Source organism: Penicillium taxi, assembly GCF_028828555.1.
Source record: "Penicillium taxi strain IBT 34144 chromosome Unknown utg000004l_segment0_segment0, whole genome shotgun sequence".
In the NCBI taxonomy this organism is placed as follows: domain Eukaryota; kingdom Fungi; phylum Ascomycota; class Eurotiomycetes; order Eurotiales; family Aspergillaceae; genus Penicillium; species Penicillium taxi.
Genome location: NW_026643206.1, coordinates 3,842,606 through 3,866,139, shown reverse-complemented (window position 1 = coordinate 3,866,139; position 23,534 = coordinate 3,842,606). Strand labels below are relative to the sequence as shown.

Sequence of the window (23,534 nt, the reverse complement as noted above, 5' to 3'; positions counted from 1 at the left end):
TGGTCGTTCCGCGAGAGTTAGTGATAGTCATTAGGACCCTCTATACTCTAAATATTGGGATGTTAAGTTTTCCGACTGCTTAGATGATAGGTGCTGTTATCGGCGCCTGGTTGAGTTTATAATTTTACGCGAATTGGATACTAATAAGATCTACTTCCGCGTAGGTATTAAGGTCCGCGTGCGTTTCGATCTTGTTTTAGAGTCGAATCGGTATGAAAAACTGGTTGGTGGTTTTGACTTATGGTTTGTCGATCGATATTCTTGACTCGATCTTGGTTGCACCCTATACCCTAGTAGTGTTTTTCGGGCACGCGGGGCTTTTATGGTCGGGACTAAAGCAGATTTTATATTCTTTCCGCTTCTTTTCCTTGTTCTAAACAAAAGTCTAGTCATCAGGGACTTATGTCTTTTTTCCAAGGTATCCCTTCGGCTTAGAGTCTTTGTCGTTTCTTTAGGGTTTCGAGTCCGCGTGCTAAGAGAAAGAAGGCTTCTTTGTCGATAAGGTGGAGCTGGTGTAGGTTTTTTGGAAAGGGCTTGAATTTGGTTTTTTGTTTCCGTCCTTTTCGGCTTCTTTACGCTTTTCCCTATTCCTATGTGCGATATTTGAGGCGCGTTTAAGGATTTGCTAATATCGATTTGCCTCCGTAACCATAGCGTCTCGAGTGGTAGGGAGATCGCCTGCTCTCGTAGAGATGATCGCATCTCGGAGTCCTTGGCTAAGTTTTACGAAGAAGAAGAGGGCATAGTCTTCTTCGGGCTGTTTTCCGGCGAATTGTTCCAGGCTTAGAAGGTGTTAATGGAACTCGCTTAGACTTTAGTCTGGTTTCTGACGGGCGGATTCTAGTCGGATTCGGTATTCAATCAGGCCCGTCGCGAGGTTAGCGACCAACTGGTTGGTCCAATCTTTGAAGTAATCCCAAGACTTTTTTGCTTCGTAGGCTTCTTCAGGGTTCAGTTCATCGCAGTAGGTGTACCAGCGTTGACGACATTCTATATTCAGGTGCGCAATCCCAGCGTAAACCTTCCGTTTCGAATTTAGATAGTGTCTAGGGTTCGCTTTAAAGGATTGTTCGAGATCACGAATCCATTCTAACCGTTATTGAAGACTGAAATCAAGGGTAAAATTATCGATATCTTTAAACTTGATCTCGCGGAGTCCCTTTGGTTCTCGCTCTAAATCTGATCCTGATTGGGACGAGGGTCGGTCGGCGGCCTTCCAGCGGCGCTTCGATAGGGTTTCGTATTCTTCGAGTTGTTGTTCGTACTCTCTGATACGCTTCTGGAGCATATACTTCATTTTTGTATAACGGGATATTTTTCGAAGTTCACGGATCTCTTTGTCAGACTCTGATTAGTCTAGAGAATTTTCTGAACCTGATACTGGCTCGGGATCGGGGGCGGTTGGTAGTGGATTCGCTCCCGATTAGGTGAAGGTTGCACTGATAGCAGGCTCAACCATGGTAGCGGGGACCGATGGGGAGTCTCGTGTGCTAGTACTATGTTTTCGGGTTCGAGGTGCCATAATGTCTTCTTTGATCAATCGAGAGAAGAATCAGAATTGTAAGGGTTACTGGATTTTACAGAGAAGACAAGGATGGGAACAAGAACTCGATAACATTTCAAGACTGATTCTTGAAAGAATCATAGGGGATCCGGGTACGGATCGGTTAAGTAGTTGTGGGTATTACATAAGGGTCACATGATTTCCAGATTATCAACTCCGTGACATTTTCTGAGCTTTGAAGTGACCATTGGGAGAGAGAATTCTTCAAAAAAATCTTCGATATCTCTATCTGTCTATTCGTGAAACTCTTCTTGCCGAGCTACTATAGATAGTAGAGTGTATATTGGTGTTTTACGATCAGGGCGGGGGACGAATACTCCATGCTGAAGGAGATTCGCCCGTAATGCTGATCGTCTCGAAGGGGAAATTTGTTTAAAATGTTCAGGTTCCCAGTTTTCAAATAATTCGCAGTATACAATCCAGAGATTGTAATCCAGTATCTTGTTGTCGAAAAGCATGTTTTTCTCCACATAGTCGTTCATCTCCTGCTCTTCGGCGGCCCTATAGATTAGAAGGCGTCTAAACAAAAGACGGTGACGACTAGACATGTGCATGGGTTGGGTATGGGTCAAAATTCATACCCATACCCAACCCATCAGGGGTAAGGTAAACCCATACCCATACCCAACCCAACCCACGTGGGTATGGGTTGGGTATGGGTCCCATATGGGTATTTTTTGATGCCTTAATGCCTGACTTTCGCCTCAACCTAAACTAAATTAGGGTAATTAGTGCCTTAGTGCCTAATTTTTGCCTCAATCTAGTACTAACTAGGTGACAAATATCACGTGAAATAAAAGTCTTGGCAAAAAGATGGGTTTATGGGCTGGGTGTGGGTTTTACTTCAAACCCATACCCAACCCATATGGGTTTTGGGTAAAATTTCTGACCCATACCCAGCCCATTGTGGGTTGGGTTGGGTTGGGTATGGGTTTACCCAACCCAATGAACATGTCTAGTGACGACGTCCACTACCGAAGCAGAATTGCTTGGTTTATCGGACGCAGCTAAAACACTGGTATGGTGGAAGAGAGTACTAGTCCATGTTGGACTAGAAATGGAATACGACAATATAACTCTCGACTGCGACAACCAGAGAACAGTTGATCTGCTCACTAAAGAGGGAGCATTTGAGACCAAGCTACGTCACATAGACATACACCGCAGCTGGCTACGCCAGGAGGTGCAGGAAGGACGTATTAAGATCAGATGGGTCCCAACAAAGCTTATGGTGGCAGATGGCTTCACGAAAATCTTGCCAAAACAGAGATTTGACGCCTGGATTCGTCTTCTCAATTTGGAAGATATAAGTGAACTGCTCTAATCTAGGGTCTTACCCCTAGATTCAGAGGATTTAGAGCATCAACTGCCTAAATCAGGATATAGACTGCGTTTTTAGAGGGAATTGAGGCGATTCAACAGCCCAAATCGGCCCTGTGTTTAAGGCCAGTTTACACCTTGGAGGGGTGAAAACTGAAGGGGTGTGTCAAAGGCCCGATTCCATTTACAGTTAGTCTATTTTAGTCAGCATTGGAATCCCACAATGGGATTCCTCCATTCTACAATAGATACACATACACACTTTGGTACGCATACTGCGTTCTCATTTGCCCACTAGAATCCACTATTCCTTGGTAGTCGACCTCCATTTGACAGACCTCGCTCATCACACGCATTAACATTTTCCTCCTTACGACACAAATTTAATCACCTAGCTAAGCGAGACGGCTTTAAGGATATTTTACGTGTATATGGAATCAGGGGAGCTGTTGTAAATAAAGTTGATAGTAAGTGTTGGAACGAATATCAGCTGACATACCAAGATCATGTGATCTTGGCATGGCAGCTACTATATCTTCTTTCATCTAAGCATTTTAGAATGACACTTCACTTTTACCCAATATGCATACACCTATTATATACGTACAGAAACGATAGCTGTCTGCTTCGGTAATAACCTAGTCAACCGACAGTAAGTATTAATGTTGCGACAGCCGAGAAACAAGGCCATCAACAAACGGAAAGTATTTCGGCCGAAAAAGCTTCTGCCAAGACAGTGACTGGAAATAGATTAGTATATCACGGCATCCTTGAACGATATGCATTCATCGCAAGCGACTCCCTTGAGCGATGTGCATTCGCGACAGTAATATCCCGTCTTCACCGTCTCTTCTGTCTCAGACGAATGTTGACATTCGTCCAGGGCAGAGGGGCACCCATATACTATAAGTAGCTAATTCTTTCATCAATGAAAAAGCAGACTTCACAACAATCGCAATATTCAGTATCGTAGCATCCACTACACCCGGTGGATTTTCTACGGTGTTGAGTAGCGGTTTGTTGGAGCCACAACGTTTACTATTCTCAGTACAATATTCGAATATCGCCCTTTCGAGCGACAATTAACTCAATGATCAAATAATAAAAATTACTCATAACTTTTAGCTAAGGCATCCGAGGCCGCTCGAGGTCAGGTAATGGATCATGATAATCATGAAACCCACCTAAGATATCAGGCTCCCTTGAAAGCTCTAGATGTGCAGGCCATGTACTATGATCTAGAGCCTAACTATGAGGAGCGAGATATGGAGCAGAGTATGGCGCATCACAGAGACTTATATGTCCCGCTCCAGCTTAGCGCTATTGCCATTGCAGAATTCGAAAAGCAAGATGATATCATCCGAGTAAATCAAAGAATCGGTACTTTAACTCAAATGATTGCAGGCATGCCTGAAGCCTACAAGGAATTAGCTCAGAAACGCTCTCAACTTCATAATAAGAAGGCAAGGGCTGCACGTTCCGACCATGCTGCCTAGAGCGTTCCCCATTTCAGTATATAAGAAACCACTCCTTAGCGCACGTCCTATTATCTTGTAGCCTAGTGCTTAGATAGGTGTGTAGGCTATAGATACCAATGTGTAGCTACTAGGGCAGACTTACCTACTCCCCTACTCCTTGCTAGAGCCGTCGGTGCAGAACTAGGTTACTATATCTAGCTTATATAAGCGCCATACTCGTCTATGAGTATGATCTTTTCAGAGCTAGTTAGATTTCCTCCGCTACTTAAAAGACCTATGGCAACGGCATCATCACCAAGGAGCGCGGCCAATGCTATATAGGTGGACGTGTCTAAGTTAAGGGACCAAATCATCAGACCGGAGATATAGTAACCATTTAGGTACTTCAGCTTAGTCTGCCACGATATAGTATTATTATAGGAGATCGGCTCTCTGCGCCCCGTATACCCACTGTCGCCTTATCGTCTCATCCCAAAGTCGATCCCATACCCGGATTATGCCCACGATGGTATTCCCCGCTCTGAGCAAAAGCTGTTCGGTCAACACAGGATCAAGATCTTGAATAAGGCAGAGCAAGAGGGCATGCGCGTGGTATGCCGCCTTGCTCGTGAGGTTTTGGATATTGCTGGAGCTGCAGTGAAACCCGGTGTGACCACCGATTATATCGATCAGTTGGTCCACCAGGCTTGTGTTGAGCGCGACGTGAGTTTAACCATGGAATGAATTCATCTCAACTTCTATGTACTGACTTGAGCTACTTCAGTCTTATCCCTCCCAGCTCAACTATGTGCACTTCTCTAAGTCTGTATGCACTTCCGTCAACGAGGCCATCTGCCACGGTATTCCCGACCAACGGCCCCTCGAGGATGGCGATATCATCAACATTGATGTGACCTCATACCGCAAAGGATTCCACGGCGATATTAACGAGACCTACTATTGTGGTGAGAAGGCCATTGCAAACGCAGATGCTGTGCGAGTCGTCGAGACCGCACGCGATTGTCTGGACCAATCGATTGCACTTGTTAAACCTGGCATGCTTTTCCGCAAACCCGGCACAGTGATCGAGAAACTTGCCAAGTCCCGTCAATGTAGTGTTCTAAAGAGCTACTGTGGTCACGGTATTAACCAACTTCCACTGCGCCCCCCCCCCCCCCAACATCCCTCACTATGCCAAGAACAAGGCTGTCGGTACCGCTAAGCCCGGCATGTGCTTTACCATCGAGCCCATGATCAACATTGGCACATATCAGGACCGTACATGGCCTGACGACTACTGCTGATGGATCTCTTTCTGCTTAGTTTGAGTACACTCTTCTTGTCACCGAGGATGGAGTGGAGGTACTGACAGCTCGTCTGCCAACATCCCCTGGTGGTCCCGTTCCTATGCATGTCACAGAAGCAACCGAGATTGAAAAATAAACCTGTATAAAGCATGTACAAACTTCACTGCTGTTTAGATTTATAATACCCTGGGCACAATTTAACATTCAATGCTTCTGACATTGCATAAATATATTTTAGTACTTATCAACACATTATTTGAGAGATGAAGCACATCGCTTCTACGAATCAATAACATCTCAGCCCATCCTGACCATTCCAAACACCAGGGCTCTCTATAGAGACAACATCGTCACGACTCCAAGCCATTTTCATAATCTTGGCTTTCACCACCTCTGCAACTGTGTTGACTCTCCGCCAACTTGGATTCACCGATATCAAGTATGCCACAACTCCAGAAACAATGGGTGTAGAAAAAGAGGTTCCTTCTCTTTGAGTCATTCCATACTTCTTTTCTTCGTCGGTTGATGATCTGGTACTGCCCTGGGCACAGTCGAGACCTTCATCTATTGAGAGTTCCCCAGGTGCATAAACCGATATAAGATCCCCAGACCTAGAAAAAGATGATACGAAACCGTAGACATCAATTGATCCAACGACAATCATATTGGGGAAATATTTCACCAAAACAGCCGGATACTGTGTCACTTCTGAACTTCCAGATCCCACTTTCCAATTTCCGGCGGTTGCTACCACGATAGCAATCTCATATATCTCTCTATAGAGCCGGTAGAAGTCCTGCTTCAGCTGTGCAGAAATGGTATCCCTAAGTACATAACTGAAATTCACAATTGCTATGAAGTTAGGGTCTTTCTCTCTCTCCTTTTCGATATCCTTGATGATAGTTCTCAGTCCAGCTTTCATCCAAAAATCAGAATCTATATCGATGGTAGGAACCATTTTGAGGCTTGCACCCTTTGCAACGCCCCATTTGTGACCCACGACTTTATCCGCAACACAAGTGCCATGTCCGATAGGATCGAATACTGGCCTTGGGTCCCAGTTTCCCTCAGGAACAGACTGAGTGTCAAACTCGGGGTATAGCCATTCAATAGTACCTTTCTTCACACCCTTGGGTGGTGGTGATGTAAACTCGGAATGGTCGAGATTGATGCCGCTATCGTGGACATATACAGTTACTTTTGAGCCGGCACCGCTCAGAAAGGCATAGTCTGCATTTTCATAATATTCATTTGTTGGGTCTACTCCCTTTGGCATTGCAAGGAACTTCAGGTCATAGCCTGCGTCTGGCTGGAGGATGAGCTGAAATGAGTCTCGCTCAGATCCACAGACATATTCAAACTCTGAAGAGGAGCCAACATGTCCGGTAGACTGTACTATGGCTGTAAATATTTGAAGTAGAGATATCATTGTCAAAAGAGATGAGAACCACAGAAGCATCTATAGACAGTGTAAGCAAGAGCCAACACTCATGAAGCAATTCATACCTTTAACACTGAGCACTCGGTAATATTTTATCTGGCTTGACTGTTAGAGCTTTGAAACTTCAAAATTCGCCCGGGCGAATCCTATCCAGGTATTAATCATCAATGATACTAGTTGGCCGGAAATTTAGATGCTGTTATGGAAAGGAAGTTGAAGGAAGGACCTTTGACCGTGCCAAGACCGCCCCCATCCCACGATTCCAAGACTCTGAAAGCTTAAAATATCTTGAAGATTTATGTGGTCGACGTGAACACAGTCCCGGAGTACTCTTAGCTCTTTGTATTCTAAACAGCGTCTTCTTTTGTGTCATAAGAAGTGAGCATAAATTCTAAAGAGCAATGTTTTCTAGATATGATTTACATAATATTAGCCCATGATTCCGTCCAGGATCCGGCATGTTAAGTGGAAGGATCAAATTGCCCGAATCACGCAATGCAGATCTAGTTTTGGAAATCGATCTAGAGTTCGACCCATAAGGTTGATCAGTCTTCAGACCAATAACAGACTTTGATAATTGGAAGATACATCTCTCTGTCAAAACTCAAATAATTCAAGAATATCCAATGAGAAAAGAAATCTCAGAAAACTCATGCTTCCGCGCCAATATGTGCAAGTATAGCAGGACTGAGGATGATGTCTTGCTCGATACCTCGGGGTGGTCTATGTAAGATAGAATCGAAAGGAATACTCAATGGTCCACCTTTAATTTGGCCGTCCAGGTACTGAGCCCTTTGCGTACATTCAAGAACCTGCTGTGGACTGGATTTGGTGGATGGACCAAGTGAAGGATTGGATACCTCGTACCAGACCTCGAAAGCCACATGGAGGACAGGACTGTATGATACGCTGATCAACACAACCGCCTTGGTATTAACATTACTATACCACCAAGCGGCACCATTTCTGAGACTGGCATAAGACTTCGAGAAGCCGACTTCAAGGACAAGAGAGGGATTGGTGGTATTCTTGGGAGCTATGCCCCAGGCCGGCTCTTTACATGATGAATCTCCATAGATTCTGGCTGAATCAATTGCTTCGAACTCTCCATTCCACGAAGCAAAACCCATAGCGCGCAGTTTTGTCTTGATTTCCTCGGCAAAACTCTCAATGATTGAATTGTAGTCGTGTCCTGGTGAGATTTTCAGTACCATCTCCGCCTGCTCGTGTGCAATATGTGCTTGGGCACCTTGGAAGAGGCCAATGTCATTTTTAGTCTGGCTAAGGAGTGACGGTGGTATATTTGAAGCGTGAATGAACTGCGGGGATTGCGGCTGACCAGATTCAAATTGGTTTTGTAGAGTACTGATAGCTTGGAAGATGTCTTTGAGGGATGAGAGATGAATTTTATTCGCTTCTGGAGGTACATTAAGGTCGCTCGGAGGACTTTCCCGGAGCCGATCAAACGGAGTCAAGTTTGAACGTATGTCTGGGGCAGAAGATTTAGAAGAGACACCAATGTCACCGACTGTAAAGTCCTTCATAACGAGCCTTTGCGAAGGGGAGTAAGGTCTTAGTCTCGAGATAAATCAATTTTATACGCAAAGCCTACTTAAGTATAATATGCAAGGAAATCTTGGACCTTCAGTTGTTAATAATTACGTCGGAAATAGGTCACTTGTGATACTGAAAGAAGTATTTTATAGGTGTGGAGATTTGATTCCATGGTTACACCGATTGAACTGTTGTCAATCTGATATCATATTACGATAATTGACCTTACGCTTCACCCCAAATTTCATCTGCAATTTGACGGACTAAACACAGCTTATTTCTCTCGTCATCGAATGAGAGAGGGTACCCGGACTCGTGGGTATTGAAGCCACACTGCGGGCTAATACAGACACATTTCAGTGCCTCCTCTCGGGTCTCGCCACTACCGGAAGCAATGAAGTCAGCAGCGCTGTAGATACGCTCCTTCATAGCCTCCTTACCCTCGAGCTCGCTGATCTTGGTGCTGATGATTCCCACAACAAAATTCTTGTTCTTGGGGAGGTACTTGAGAGGCTCAAATCCACCAGCGCGCTCGGTATCGTACTCGAGATAGAATTTGTTGACGTTAAGATTTTCAAATAGCTTCTGGGCAATGACGTCGTAAGAGCCCTCGGCGAATTGACGGCCACCAATGAAGTTACCACGGCAAAGATGAATGCCGGGGTGCATATCAGTAGGGATTTTGGCGATACAGTCATTATACAGATCAACTTAAGTCTTGAATAGATCATCTACTTTGCCGATATTGTCTTTATTCTCCTCCCAGCCCTTACGGAAGGCACTAGAGCAGAAATAGGCCATTCGAGGATCGTCAAACTGCACGTTGCGTAGTCCGGCCTTGTAAAGAGCATCCAATTCGGCTTGGTACACCTTGGCCACATCTTGGAAGTATTCGGCATCATTTGCGTACGCTTCAGAAGTATAGGTCTTGCCCTGCTTATACCGCATGTGGAACCAGGCAGGTGTGATCATTGTCAACTTGATGTTGCTCCATTCACTCTCAGGGAGAGCCTGCTGCACCAGACGCAGCTCATGAAGATTGGATAGTGACCTGCTTGGGTTCCAGGAGAGCTTGGAGCCGGCGATCACCGAGTCTCCAGGCATAACCTTTCGATCCTGCTCGATCAGACCCACAACGTCAGGGTGATATAGGCGGAACATGGATGCCTCTGCATCTTGCAGACGAATGGTACCTGAAATACAGAGTCAAAATCAATAAAGTAATACCGTATTAAATGGAGGCATACCTTCGAACTTGTCCCACATAAGACCCCAGAAACGAGTACGATTGAATTCACCAGAAGTCACGGCTTTAAACCCGGCCTCCTGCTGCATCCGCACGACATTGGCGATGGATTTCTTCTCTACGGCTGCGAGACTAGGTTGCTCTCCAGGTACGCTCATGTCAGAGGCCATAGCACGTACATTGAGGAGGTCTTCTGGGCGGAGGAGTGAGCTCATAAGCTCAGCCCGAAATAAGGGCGCACTGTGAAGCTGGCTTGTCATTCTGTATGATTTTTACTGAATCTCGGGAGAACTGGAAATGGGATTGTTTGTACTATTAAGCTGATGACATCAGTTGTTCAAGGAAGAGAACTTATAGCCTTGGAAATGCATACAAACGCTGTGGGGGGGATCACAATTTGCTGGGGCTTCGGATGGGGCAAGCCCTGGGGCCCTCGGGAATACAGAAGCTACTAAGGCTAATCCTCAGTAAATATAATCTCGTTACTAATTTATGATGCATGATTTATGGATTCTTGGTCCAAACGTTGAAGAGTAAAACTTGAGCTAGTAGATCTATATACAACTGCTATTTAGATCTTCAAATATTTACGTAGTTGATAGCTGTTGGAATATGGAACAAAGCAGTCATGTGATCAAATTGTTACTTTATAATAGATAGCAAACTAAGAATGAAAACCAGACTTTACAACCACTTCAAGAGGACACAAAGATATCATAGGGGCGTAAAGCGTTACCTGTGATAGGTGTCAGAAGTGGGCGTTAGCCTCATCACCTTTATCGAATAGCTATTCCACACTTGGTACAGGTGTACCGACAATAGCTTTTGTGGGGCTTTTATAGACCAAGAAGCAGGATTGAATACGAAACATTATATCAATTCTATGCCCTAGCCTTGGACGAATCGGAAGTTATTGACAACTAGGTAATCCATTTCAATTTTCATACAGAGATAATGATAATGCTTTTTGTTAATGTTGAATAGGCTTCCTATTGAGACCCACATTCAGAAGGCCCACTTTTGATCTGCCAGTAACTATATGCACTGTTGTATGTTTTTTTCTTTTTTTTTTTCAAATGCTTTGAGAATCTTGTCACGGTAGTATATGACTTCCCTAGGTCTACGAAAGCGTCGGTCTTACTTTCATCTAAAGTAGATGCATATCTGAATATCACTTTAATTAATAGCTATGCACAGCGAGCCTTCACACTTGGATACAAAAAAGAATAAAAAAAAGCAAAAAGAAACAAAAAAGAGAATTGGCCGCAGGGGACTAGCAATTCCAGTTTTTAAGAAAATCTTGTACCTGCGAGTTTGTGTCGGGAGCGACACTCGCTCGTTAAACACAGTAAGTATGCTTGTACGTACGTGTTGCTGGAGTTGTAAAGTGTGCTTTATTCCCGTCTATCTACTCCCAAACTAAAAGAGACTCCGCTGCCCTGCTTGGGGCTGGTTGGTCCAATTAGGAGTGATGATATCCGTCCAATCAGAACGGATACCTCAACCCCCATTGTATCAACAGTTTGAGAACGCAATAGCCTGCTCTTGTCTCGCCTTTCAAGGCCGATCGAACAAAGCTTCGAAATCTAACCTTAACTGCCCCGATACTGCGAGCCGGATGCCTTTACCGCCTGGACGCCAGGCGTAGATTTTTTGTAGACAGATTGGCTGTTATAGATAAGGGGTGTCATAGTCATCGGAAGGAGCGTATTCGTGCGCCTTAAATTACCTATATATCCTAAGGAGAGGGGAGAAGGTGAATTCGGGGTGAAAGTCGCCAGAGAAAAAAAGCTAACTTTTGAAGTGGTAATGTTGATCAAAAGAACAAAATGTGTCTCACCCCCAGAATTATTGAACCACCATAATACGTCCCTCTCAAGCTGAAGTAGACCCTCCGACATACCAGTTTCGACGATAAACGTTGGCCATCTAGAGTCGTCCATATTGACTACCCTGCGAGATAGGGGCATAAATCTATTACCAGGTTGTTTGCCCTTATTTAGAGTTGATTTATACGTTGCCGTACCAATCCAGTCATATTCTCTAGGGTGCAGGCCAACGGTATATGTAATTTGACTGCACGTGCGAGTCGTCGCCAGCTCATGTGAAAAGCCAGGGATCATCAAAAGAGAGATTTTATTTTCGAAGGGCGACATTCAGTCGTCTCTCTTTACACACATCAGGTCGACCAGACCTTTCCATTTGTGCAAGTCGAGAATCTCAGGGATTCGTTGGTCATCCATAGTGGACGACAGAATGCAAGATCAATTATGATGCGATAATTGGGTACATGCAGAAGGAAGAAGGAAAGTGTTCTTCACTCATCGATGAAGATGTCTTGTCGCTTTTCGTACTCATAGATGAGTTCTTCTGCACCGACTGCATCTTGCTCTCGTACCCATTCGTCATGCGTTGATGGAAGGCCTTTCCAGCGGACCAGGTATTCGGTGCATAACTTTTGTTTCAGCCAATAGGGCGTATCCGTTTGCTTAGGATCGCCGCGACATCGTAGCGGTCTGTGTCCTCTGGGTATCTATCGTCCGTCGCGGCTGAGATGATTTCCGGCGGCGTGTCTGTGGCCGGCTCAAGATGTTCAACGGAAATGACCGGGTGGATTTACCCACATCTCTGCCAGCTCTGGAGTACTTCCGCCCCATTCAAACTTGTATGAAACACCGAGAAATCGTGGCTCTTCATCAAGTCGCTGAATGATTCGTGATGTGAGTCCAAGTACCTGAAACCAGCTACTCAGCATGCATTCGCTTAGCTGAAACCACTTTATCGCCCGTTTAATGAGACAGATGTTTATCGTGGAACTGGACTTTCTCGTCGATTGCTAACTGGGCCTCATCTTCTGACATCGAATGACCAAGACCAGTAGTCCGCTTAGACATCAAATGCCCGAGCAGCATCTTCCTCGAACGAAAAATGATGTTCGCGGAATAGCAGCCTTCGATAGAGCAGCCCTGCTGAGTCCAGAGCTTAGGTTTGACCGCGATATGCTTTTGCTCTCTTCCTTTACGATCTTCATGGAACTCAGCCCTCTCATTGCAGAGTAAATTTGCTGCTTCAGGGAGGAAGAGAGGAGTTTGAGAGAAGAAGGAAGTTATGGTGTCATTTCTGGGTATAAAAGTGCCAAGAAGGCTGTATTCCATTCAATTTGAAGAGTGAGAGTGAAATTGAAGGGTCAATTAGAAGTGAAGGTAAGAGTGAAAGTAGAAAGTAATAACAACTCATTATTGAATGTAATAGCTGAGATAATCGAGACGAGTATAGCTTAGCGTATCACCTGGTAGACAGGACATGATTCTTGCACTGGTTGTATTCGGAGAAATGGTTGACGCCATGGTTAATGGCAAGGAAGATTTCGGGAACTGAGGAAGAGGAAAATAGTAGTCATGCATTAGCCTAGTATCACCTCAATCTCACCTTGGCTCACCAGATGCTCACTCTAATTATTGTGTACTCACCTCACTCATTATTTACCTCACTTGTTCGATTATCATAATCTCATGTTTAGACGGTTATAGCACATACGACCACAGGGTGTGGAAAGCAGGGCTTCCCGTCCGCTCAGCCGTACTTAAGCCACACGCCGGTCAGTTAGTAGTATGGTGGGTGACCACATGCGAATCCTGACTGTTGTATGTTTTTGTTTTGTATGCAACTTTGGGACTAAGGCTTATATCCCCGTTATATGATCATCTCCATATCAGTCTAATATTAGCCGGCCCTACGGGCTAACCGGCCACCCCAGAACACCATAGTAAACTCGAATAGCATATCCCAACAACCACCAGTTGAAATAATTTTAAATCTTGAATTTGGATTATTTCTAGGTTAAGAGTTCTATACAAACCATTTGGAAGTCAGCGATTCAGATGGACGGTTTGTTGATGTGGGGCTAACAGCTTCGCGGGGAAGGTATTACATCTGATAAGCTCCTTCATTATGGTATTGAATGACAAATACACTACGTTCTCTAGGCTTTAAGTTGATCGCGATTTCAGCTCATGGTACAATGATCGATAATGTCATAGATCTTCTTGTTCCTTTTTTTCAAAATATCTGAACGTCTACCTACTCCTTTCAATGTAAAGTGATGAGAGTACCCCCACATACCACCCCGCGCTAGCCCGGAGTATTTCCGGACCCTGCAGGTTAGACCTCGGGAGGCTTGGAACCTATAAATACCTTCGTATCCATATTCGTAGGCTATTTAATTATTTTTTTTTGCTGTACGGCTGTCAGTTCTAAAGCTCCAATTTCATAATGTCCGACCCCAGCTTCGCACGTTCATCAACCGACCATGCACTTGGTGAATTTTTACCAAATGGCAATAAGACTGATACGCCTTTGCCAGCAAATGGACCGACCACCGGCTTTAAGCTGAACCATATGATGATGAGAATCCGCGATCCTGCACGCTCAATGCACTTCTACATTGACCTAATGGGAATGCGAACCGTTTTCACAATGAATGTCGGACCCTTCACAATCTACTACCTAGGCTATCCTAAGACAGCAGAACATCGCGAGAATCCATCAAAGTTTGGGGAAGATACAGTCGCAAGTCTGGCTCATACCCTTGGACTATTAGAGCTCTATCATATACATGGTAGTGAAAATGAGCCTGAGGGTCTATACAGCACTGGGAATCAGCCTCCCAATCTCGGCTTTGGACATCTGGGTTTTACAGTGCCTGATGTCCCTGCGGCTTTGAAGCACCTGCAAAGTAATGGGGTCGAGATTTTGAAAGATCTGGGGGTCGCCACTCGGGAGTCCATTCCTTTAAGTCCATGGGAAGCCCAGCGTGGTCTTGGATTGGGCGATGTACACCCCGAATACCAGAAGGTATTCAAACAGATTGCATTTATCAAAGATCCGGTAAGTCAATCCCTGGAAAGACCTGATCCACACACAATTTCTCATGCTAATCCGATATATTAAGGATGGATATATCGTGGAGCTTGTACCACAGCAGATGAACCCTCTTGAGCCATGATTCAAAAAACGTCTAATAAACAATACGAGATTCATGTCACCTTCAATGCCTCGTTTTGCCAGTTTTCAGATATCATTGTGTCATATTCAGGCTTATTCCATCGGAAGAAGTAAATAAAAATTGAATACAATCCCAGTGCTGTCAAAGGCCCGATTCCATTTACAGTTAGTCTATTTTTAGTCAGCATTGGAATCCCACCATGGGATTCCCACCATAGCTACACATACACATACGCATACTGCACTCTCATTTGCCCACTAGAATCCACTATTCCTTTGGTAGTCAGACCTCCATTTAACAAGTGCTTTTTGACATGTGTTCCTTACTACTATCATTTTGTTGGTTGGCACCTAACAACCAACTTTGGTCTTTTTGATTTTTCGAGCTAAAAACCACCTCACCTCTGATTAGGTTTCTTTTCTCAGGTGAGAATAATTAGTCCGCAAAATCAGATCAAATCGAATAACGGTTCTAAGCGATGCACGTACGTGCTAAGGTCATCAAGACCACGGCGAGGTCAAGTGATTACCTGCCCGATTAGGAAGATTTCAAAGATCGTTCTCGGTATGTCCATTCCCCAAATCTGCCGCGGTTCTTATCTCGATCGACTTGAGCGGGAGCTGGTGAAGCCCGAATGCACGTGGGAAGTGGACATTGCCTCATAACCGTATATTAGTTTATAGATATGATTAACTAGTAGTACTTTAATTACGTCTAAAAGTGTACGTAGATCTACAAATCGATGTATCTCTAGTCTTCAAGATCACCTGCACGTGTGGGCAGCAAAGCAGGCTAGTATTTTAGCACAAACTACACATCTGGGCCCATGAAGTCAGCTATCTGTTTCAATGATATTGAAACATTGCTGCTTCGATCTTACACCTCGTTCTATCACTTACAAAACATGTCAGTATTGTTACGGTGCTTGAAGATATGGAAAGAATGTATTTTTGTATTTGAAAAATTCAAAAACAAGACAAGGGAAAGGGAAAGAGAAAGCAAAAGAACAGAAGACAGGGGAAATAGTTCTCTCGTCTTCACTCTCGCATTCACCCAAATCTGAATTCTCCATGTCGGCACTCTGCCATCGGAGCTCTAGACCTAAAAGCCGGTAGCACGAGCTGCTAACAAGTAGAAACATTTGAAATGTTCTATCATGTGGTGGGATATGCAGAAAAACCTTGGAATCCGGCAATATGCCATGACCAAAATCCTGATATAATAGTGCCGAAGTACATAAAAGCTTCATAGGAACTCCGTTGGTTGTCCGGGATATGTCCAAGTCACCCGCTTCTTGAGGCCCATACTCATTGTCGCATGAGACAGCACAAGACCTTAATGAGTTGGTACCTGCGAATCTATGTGTTTCTCATGTAAGCTTAGGAGTCAAAAGAGGCCAGCAGCTAATCCCGATGTAAGTTTTGATTGATAGGATATAGGACAATTTGGTAAGTGAGATGCATGTACGCCGTACATAGTTACGGAGCAGGGGACCCGAGAGTTCAGAATCTCACTTTGGGCCCACTTCGGAGCTGACCGTTTATATGGTGGAGTGATAATGCATGAAGTACTCACACAGGAAAATGTATCCTGAGGTCCTTGATATTAATTGGATAAGAATTGATTTATTGACCCGTTCTATATCCAGGTTCTAAAGCGACCTTTGTTTGGGGGGGTAGCTTTGAGCTCTGATTGGACAGGAGCGCTAGATTACTCGGAGTCCGCGGGAGTGGAGATTTGCCTACAGTAAAGATGCTATGAATATTTAAAATGTAACGCTCTATGCATAGCACTCATGTGAGAGGCCTAATAGATACACAAATTGTTAGTCCTACGGTAGAAATCTCCAGTCGTTATATCAAATTCTAGCATCGAAATTAGACGGTGTACGCAGTAACCATTCATCGGCTGAGAAGACTAGTATAAAATTGAGCATGTGGATCCAACCGTGACGTTGGTTATTCCAAAAAAAAAAAAAAAAAAAAAAAATTTACTCTGAGGCTTTTATTACGTAACTTCATTCTATGAAGCTTGAATTCATCAAAAGGAGGAAGCAGGTGTGGAAGGATTTTTCGGCGAATCCCGACATTCATGCAAGTCCTTTGATTACAGAGTCCAAAGTACGCTTTTTTCTTCACAGGGATGGACCCACCCAGCGCCACGATATCCCAGATGCATTCCATCGCCTTGCATTAACATGGATGCCTTGACTAGAATCACCCCGTGTGATATTTGCTTTTTTTGCGTGACTGAAGGATATGAATCTAATTGATGGATTGGGTAAAGGCAACCAGTATCATATCATACGTGAAACCCAATAGTTATTGATCGTACTATGTTACATTGAAGGAGGGGCCGACGGAGATCCGGCGCGTGAACCAGAACTAATGGATGGCGTTGTCGAGTACCCACCTTCATGTATCTTACTGGGGTATCCTTACCCAGGTGGGCATGCGAGCGGAGATACAAGCTTTGACCGATTGACACAAGCTTTAACCGAATACTACGGACTGGTGGGGCCGCATTATTCCCCTGGTTCGATAATCGCGGCCAATGCTAGGTTTGGCCCTGATCCACTATCCCACGATATTCAATTGCGTCTGATAAGTCACTGGAGCGATACTGGATGAACCTTAGCTCAATATTGTGGCGACAGTCCACACATATCATGCAATCCAATTAGAAAACATGGCCTAGGGTTCATATTCGGCCAAATTCATTATCCCCAGCATAGGCCATAATTTATCCTAGGCATATTCTGGTACAGCCGCGTGGTTGACAGCCCAGTTTTTGTTTATAAATCCCCGCCAGAGTGCGCTGTTGATTTCCGATCCAATTTGTCGTCACTGCTCTCTTGATATACGCCAATATGGCAGGACTCGTTTCCGCCGCGAACCTTGGAGGTGTTGCAGACCCTCGCTTAGGGAATGAAGCAGATATCATTGGAACTTCCAAGGAGCATTCTGACGCTCCTCCAATTTACGATGTACATAGTGGCATCCCTCCACCAGTGATTCAAGGTTCAAAGTCGATCTACTTGGACTCTTCTATTACCTTTGAGAATTATCGTTACTGGGCAATTCGCTCCCGCGAAGTTGAGAAGCACATACGTACTGATAACAAGGGCCTTTCAGTGTGGAAGAATAAGTTATTGAGAAGGAAAATCACGGATGGTAATGATGCGCCTACCGCACCATCCACCCCTCCAGGCCAATCCGAGAAGACCAACGCCGACGTCTCATCCGACCCCCCGAACAGTCAGGCATGTGACAACTATGGTGTCAGCGAGCAGGAATGGGAAACAGCCCAGAGAGCTGCCCGTACTGCCACCTGGGGTTCCGTTTTCTACCTGATCACCACCGATATATTGGGTCCCAATAATGTGCCCTATGCAATCAGTCGAATGGGATATGGACCTGGATTTGCACTATATACTGTATTAGGAGGATTCGCTCTCTACTCTGGTATGCAGCTCTGGAACATCTTCGTCGGTCTCGATTCTACTCGCTTCCCCATGCGCAATTACGGTGATATGGCCTTCAGGATTTTCGGGAAGTGGGCTCAGTTCCTTGTCAACATCCTTCAAAGCTTCCAATTCTTCCTCAACGTCACCTTGTTGATCGTCAGTAATGGCCAAGGTTTGGCGCAGATGGTTGCCGGTGTCAACAACACTGGTGGATTCCTCTGCTTCATCGCTGCGGAGGTTATCTTCATGGTTATTGGATTTGTCCTTGGACAGATTCGTACCTTGCAAAATCTGGGCTGGCTGGCGAACTTAGCAATTTGGCTGAACATCATTGTTATCATCACGACCATGGCCGTTGTGTACGAATTTCCTCCCAATTACAGCGCTGTTGAGACCAGTTTCGGCATTACGAAGGGACCTATCGTCACAAGTGCTGGCTGGCCTAGCGGATATAAACTTGAAGACAACGTCAATGCTATGATGAACGCCGTATTTGCATATGGTGGTGCCACTCTATTCACCGAACTCATGGCTGAAATGAGACGTCCTTATGACTTCTGGAAGGCCATGATCTGTGCGGAGATCTTCATCTATGTCTGCTACCTCGTCAACGGAATGGTCGTCTACCATGCTCAAGGACAGTTTGTCTACAACCCTGCATACGAGGGTAAGTTTCCTATACACCCTTGAAATATCTCTCAGACTCTTGACTAACAAATTCCTGTAGGTATTCCTAACACCTCTGCTGCCGCCTACCGTTACCAGACGCTTGGTAACGCTCTTTCCTTCATTACCGGTGTCATTGCCGCCCTGCTGTACGGAAACATTGGTATCAAGGTCTTTTATTCTGCTGTCTGCCATGATATCTTCCATTTCCCCCCTCTCGAAAAGCGCATCGGCAAGTGGATTTGGGTTGTTTTGGTTCCAATCTACTGGATTCTCGCCTGGATTGTCGCCGGCGCTATCCCCCAAATCTCCAATCTATCGTCTTTCGTTGGCGCTGCCTGCATCTTGCAGTTCTCCTATACCTTCCCTCCTATCCTTCTGGTTGGATACCATGTGCAGAGAGATGCCATTCTTCCCGAGGAAGAGTTTGACCCAGTCACTGGTGTGGCTCAGCGAGTTGACAGTGGTTTCAAGCGCTGGGTCCGTGGCTACAAGAAGCGCTTCTTGTGGAATACCTTCGATGTGTTCTACTGTCTTGCCGCACTTTCTCTGGCTGGACTGGGCATCTGGGCCTCGGTCATATCTATGAATACGTCCTTCAACAGCGGTCGTCTGACGTCCTTCACCTGCGCTAACCCTGCTAGCTAAATCAGTCCTTGAAAATTTGTGCAGATCTTTGTTGACGAATCTGCTTTCAATAATTTGCTGGCATTTACTGGGGGGATAGATAGATGGTATTGCTGTGTATACTACATGGTCACGATTTATGTCGCTGGTATTGATAAATTCCCCTTTATGATCTCTAATTTCATTTAAATCTAAGATAACAATGTACACTCGACGGGCTATTCATGTTAAAGGTATGTTTTGTTCTCAACGTTTGATTCCTACCTCTTCACTCATTTGTCCTTCTCCCGAGCGTAAGATCTGAAGTCTCCATACGATATGAATTTATGCAATTGGTTTCGGTAGAGATTGAGATATCAAACGCAAGTGACAAGGAAGTCAATGTCACAATCAATATTATCGATTTCGTATAATCTTTACAATAAGGAGTCATGTAAAGTCGTCGGTAGATCGATAAGAAAGTCCAACCATAGACTATGTCGAATGACAAATCTAGATCGTCATAAAAAACTGACATTCCATGAACAGCAGACGTAAGGATCTGGCAAAGTCTAACAAAGGATCGACCGCTAAAAAGCTTGTCACCGTATGACGCGTATCAAGTGACCCCATTCTGTAATTTTCTTCAATATGACATATTATGTAAGAACTTGCTTCCACAGTATTATTATGAGGATTCAATCTAGTTATAGCTATCATCTTGCCTTTGGACAGCTTTAAATCGCATACTTCAAATTTGCCAAAGCGTAGTTGTATTACTTGATAATGATAGTCGGAGTTGTTTACCTAGGTACCATTCCGTGATAAGGTAGAATGAACAAAATGGCTATTCATTAGTATATAGTCATCAATCGATATCAATACTTGATGCTTCTTCGTCAGTATTCAAGCCCATAGATTATCCTTCGCCTGCATATCCTGCTTAGTATCCAAATTTCCTGTGTTATGTTGATTTCTGTTATTGAAGCAAAATTAGAGTACGGAATCCGATAGATGCAACCGCGACAAAACCCATAAAACGGAAAACAAAATACGTATTTTACACCCGGCAGAATGTTTTAATACCTGTATCTTCCCAATTCTGCTAAGTCATCTCAACCTTGACTAAGTCCAACTCCACTCCAACTCTACTACAATTTACAAGTAATAAGGTAAAATAACGTTTTCAATTGCATTGATGAGAGCACTTTTAAAGCAAATACTTAAAAATAAATGAGCATACATGAAAACCAATGAGATCTAAAGCTAAGTTGCAACCAACATCACTCGATTCTTCTTGTAAGGGTACTGGTGCACTTCTAACGAAAGAGGGCAGGTGTCGATGAATATCTTTAATCAACTTGAGGAGGGAAACCTTATGTGGGATATCCTTCGTTCTAATAGATCCCCTTCCTCCTTTTCCTCCTTCGTTTGTATGTTTCACTCGCCGTTTGTACGGTCCTCTGCAGGTCGATTCCTTGAAATCGTGATAAGTCAAAAATCGATTAGCTTGTTTTATAATAGGGTTCGAGAAAGATTCTATCACATCACAGGTACTAGCGGCAAACCAGTGGCCCCGTCAAAAGATATACGAACCATTTGGTCAAGCTCAGTCAACTTTCTCTGGAGTGGACATAAATATCCAGCTGTACAGCTATGTCTATTTGCAAGATCTTGTACGGCACAAGAGATGCGGAGTGCGAGTTCTGAGGCAGAAAGCGTCTGAAATGGCCATACTTCTGCTCTCCGTAAAGCTGAGAAGTATTCCGCAACCCTGTGATCGCTAGTACAATACTTCGGAAGCAGATCCATATTTTTACAAGGATGACACTTTTTTGCCAGAATCGGATGTGCTCGTCCGCAGCACATACAGTCCAACTTCTGGATGAGGTACCCTTTTTGATGGTCTCTCAGAGAGGCCTCAATAGATTGAAGCTCGTACTGCATGAGATTCAGCAGCTTTTTGATACGGCCTTCCAGGTCCCCTATTATGAATTAGATGGTATTTAGTGCGTTTTCCTTGAAAAAAACATACCTTTGATAGTGCCAGGCAGCCTTTTCATAATTTCAGATTTCTCCCATTCAAGAGCAAATGCAGGAGGCAGTCTCAGTTGAGCTTTCACGGTCAATTCGGTGAATAGCTTCCCATCTTGAATTAGATGAGCGGCAACCATTAGATGGCCGTAGTCTTGTGGACTGAGAATATCCTCCTTGATATTGTTGAACCAAATTGAAAACCATGCTCGAAATGCCTTTACACAGTCATATTTATCACAGAGACTGGCGAGGCTGGCGAGCCACATGGTATCCATATGAGCTATATCTTGAGGCTCTTGATAATGAAGAATAGCAAGTAGGGCACCCATTGTATCTGGGTCATCCTCAGGTAATGGAACTTCTTCTGGACATGCCTGATTCGCCAACAATCCTTCGCGAATATTGGATCCGAAAGATTCTTTGAATACCGGTGAAGCAAGACCCAGCAAATTTGAGGATACAAGAAAGCGTCTTGTTTTTTTTGTAAGCTGACTATTGACCACCAAAATAAGGTCGCCATTTTGGTCGAATCGTTCAATATCAGGATCTCGCTCTTGGTTACCTTCAGTATTTAGATATGGACTATGCATCGCAAAGGCCTTCTTTTGATATATCTGGAGGATAGAACTTTAAGGTTCGATGTTGGACAAGCAGCTTTAATTTGAAGATCATTAGCTATACGAATTTCGGGAGCAACTGAATTCTTATAAAGTATTCTAATTTCTTAATGTTCCATATCTTGAATGCCCTTAAGCACAGCGTTCTTTGAGAATGTTGTGATACTACGTTACATAGCCTTCAATGCTATGCAGCAACTAAAGGCAACAGTTTTGTGGCGTTATTGAGAGGATAAGAGAAAATAATATGGAATGTAGGGTAATGCAGTTTTCTTATCTGCCAAGATATAACATTAATGTTACTCATGATGTGAGAAGAACTTGAAGATATTCTTTTCACTTTGCATCGGTGACTGACAGAACTTAGTATAAACAGTGAGTGGCATCAGGAAATGCCACACAAATGGCTGAAAGCTAGATTACTGAGTCCAGAGTGCTAGACTTTGCCGCGTGGCCGTCTTCTTTTATTTCCGCGTCCTAAACTAATTTAAGCTGGACATGTCCGCTATGCTCGTGTGTGGAATGCTACTTAATATCCCGCCGAACACCAATTGTTTAAAGTGAAAAGGAAAATATTAAAATCAATTGCGTAAACCTCAATCGATCTCAAACTCATACGCCCTCACGAGAAAAAAATAAAAATAAAAAAAATAAAAAAAATAAAAAAAGCATCATTCAAATAGATAGGACATATTCACATTTTATTTGACTGTTAACATTAAAATTAAAATTTCTCCAATTTCGCTTAGTCTACATAACATATCAAGATGTTATAAAGGACGTCAGTAGAAATGCGACCGCGGACATATGACAAGAATGCTAATCAAAGGAGAAAATAGTTTCAATTTCAGTTGACAGAAACAACAATCTAGGATAAATCATTTATTCCACTTTACGTTACTTGTATTTGACTCATGCTTTCTTATAGTGCCTAATGATACGAATAAAGCTAGATATGAAGAAGTTTTGAAAATAGGAAGAAGCCCGGGCCCGGGGGATTCCAAGGCTCCTTCTGGACTATTCCTATTACTTACCTTAGCTTCTGAGGTTGTCGGTTGACTAGGTTATTACCGAAGCAGACAGCTATTGATATCGTTTCTGTACGTATATAATAGGTGTATGCATATTGGGTAAAAGTGAAGTGTCATTCTAAAATGCTCAGATGAAAGAAGATATAGTAGCTGCCATGCCAAGATCACATGATCTTGGTATGTCAGCTGATATTCGTTCCAACAGAGGTTTTAGGTA

The 23,534-nt window shown here is 43.9% G+C and overlaps 9 protein-coding genes across 9 annotated transcripts; 3 read left to right on the top strand and 6 right to left on the bottom strand.

Annotated features, from left to right (window-relative positions):
* Positions 1–814: 814 nt before the first annotated feature.
* On the bottom strand, positions 815–1,297 carry N7495_006321 (uncharacterized protein; the record flags this gene model as incomplete). Its single annotated transcript, XM_057208972.1, is given in 2 exon segments — positions 815–1,089; positions 1,108–1,297. 2 exon segments carry the CDS (start codon positions 1,295–1,297, stop codon positions 815–817), a joined length of 465 nt encoding a protein of 154 aa, XP_057062746.1.
* A 2,744-nt stretch (positions 1,298–4,041) lies between these two features.
* On the top strand, positions 4,042–5,645 carry N7495_006320 (Methionine aminopeptidase 1; the record flags this gene model as incomplete). Its single annotated transcript, XM_057208971.1, is given in 4 exon segments — positions 4,042–4,248; positions 4,783–5,064; positions 5,126–5,456; positions 5,470–5,645. The coding sequence occupies 4 exon segments, from the start codon at positions 4,042–4,044 to the stop codon at positions 5,643–5,645; spliced, it is 996 nt and encodes a 331-aa protein (XP_057062745.1).
* Positions 5,646–5,934: 289 nt separating this feature from the next.
* N7495_006319 (S8/S53 family peptidase) lies at positions 5,935–7,077 on the bottom strand (the record flags this gene model as incomplete). Its single annotated transcript, XM_057208970.1, has 1 exon — positions 5,935–7,077. One exon carries the CDS (start codon positions 7,075–7,077, stop codon positions 5,935–5,937), a length of 1,143 nt encoding a protein of 380 aa, XP_057062744.1.
* A 662-nt stretch (positions 7,078–7,739) lies between these two features.
* N7495_006318 (cobalamin-independent methionine synthase II family protein) lies at positions 7,740–10,149 on the bottom strand (the record flags this gene model as incomplete). The annotated part of the gene is made up of 4 exons (XM_057208969.1): positions 7,740–8,640; positions 8,873–9,353; positions 9,417–9,836; positions 9,891–10,149. 4 exons carry the CDS (start codon positions 10,147–10,149, stop codon positions 7,740–7,742), a joined length of 2,061 nt encoding a protein of 686 aa, XP_057062743.1.
* A 1,332-nt stretch (positions 10,150–11,481) lies between these two features.
* N7495_006317 (uncharacterized protein) lies at positions 11,482–11,832 on the bottom strand (the record flags this gene model as incomplete). The annotated part of the gene is made up of 1 exon (XM_057208968.1): positions 11,482–11,832. One exon carries the CDS (start codon positions 11,830–11,832, stop codon positions 11,482–11,484), a length of 351 nt encoding a protein of 116 aa, XP_057062742.1.
* A 374-nt stretch (positions 11,833–12,206) lies between these two features.
* N7495_006316 (chromo domain-containing protein) lies at positions 12,207–12,644 on the bottom strand (the record flags this gene model as incomplete). The annotated part of the gene is made up of 2 exons (XM_057208967.1): positions 12,207–12,405; positions 12,514–12,644. 2 exons carry the CDS (start codon positions 12,642–12,644, stop codon positions 12,207–12,209), a joined length of 330 nt encoding a protein of 109 aa, XP_057062741.1.
* Positions 12,645–14,161: 1,517 nt separating this feature from the next.
* Positions 14,162–14,894, top strand: N7495_006315 (putative lactoylglutathione lyase (Glo1); the record flags this gene model as incomplete). The annotated part of the gene is made up of 2 exons (XM_057208966.1): positions 14,162–14,776; positions 14,841–14,894. 2 exons carry the CDS (start codon positions 14,162–14,164, stop codon positions 14,892–14,894), a joined length of 669 nt encoding a protein of 222 aa, XP_057062740.1.
* Positions 14,895–17,763: 2,869 nt separating this feature from the next.
* N7495_006314 (putative amino acid transporter) lies at positions 17,764–19,674 on the top strand (the record flags this gene model as incomplete). The annotated part of the gene is made up of 2 exons (XM_057208965.1): positions 17,764–19,027; positions 19,088–19,674. The coding sequence occupies 2 exons, from the start codon at positions 17,764–17,766 to the stop codon at positions 19,672–19,674; spliced, it is 1,851 nt and encodes a 616-aa protein (XP_057062739.1).
* Positions 19,675–21,245: 1,571 nt separating this feature from the next.
* N7495_006313 (uncharacterized protein) lies at positions 21,246–22,259 on the bottom strand (the record flags this gene model as incomplete). The annotated part of the gene is given in 3 exon segments (XM_057208964.1): positions 21,246–21,513; positions 21,527–21,617; positions 21,668–22,259. The coding sequence occupies 3 exon segments, from the start codon at positions 22,257–22,259 to the stop codon at positions 21,246–21,248; spliced, it is 951 nt and encodes a 316-aa protein (XP_057062738.1).
* Positions 22,260–23,534: the final 1,275 nt, after the last annotated feature.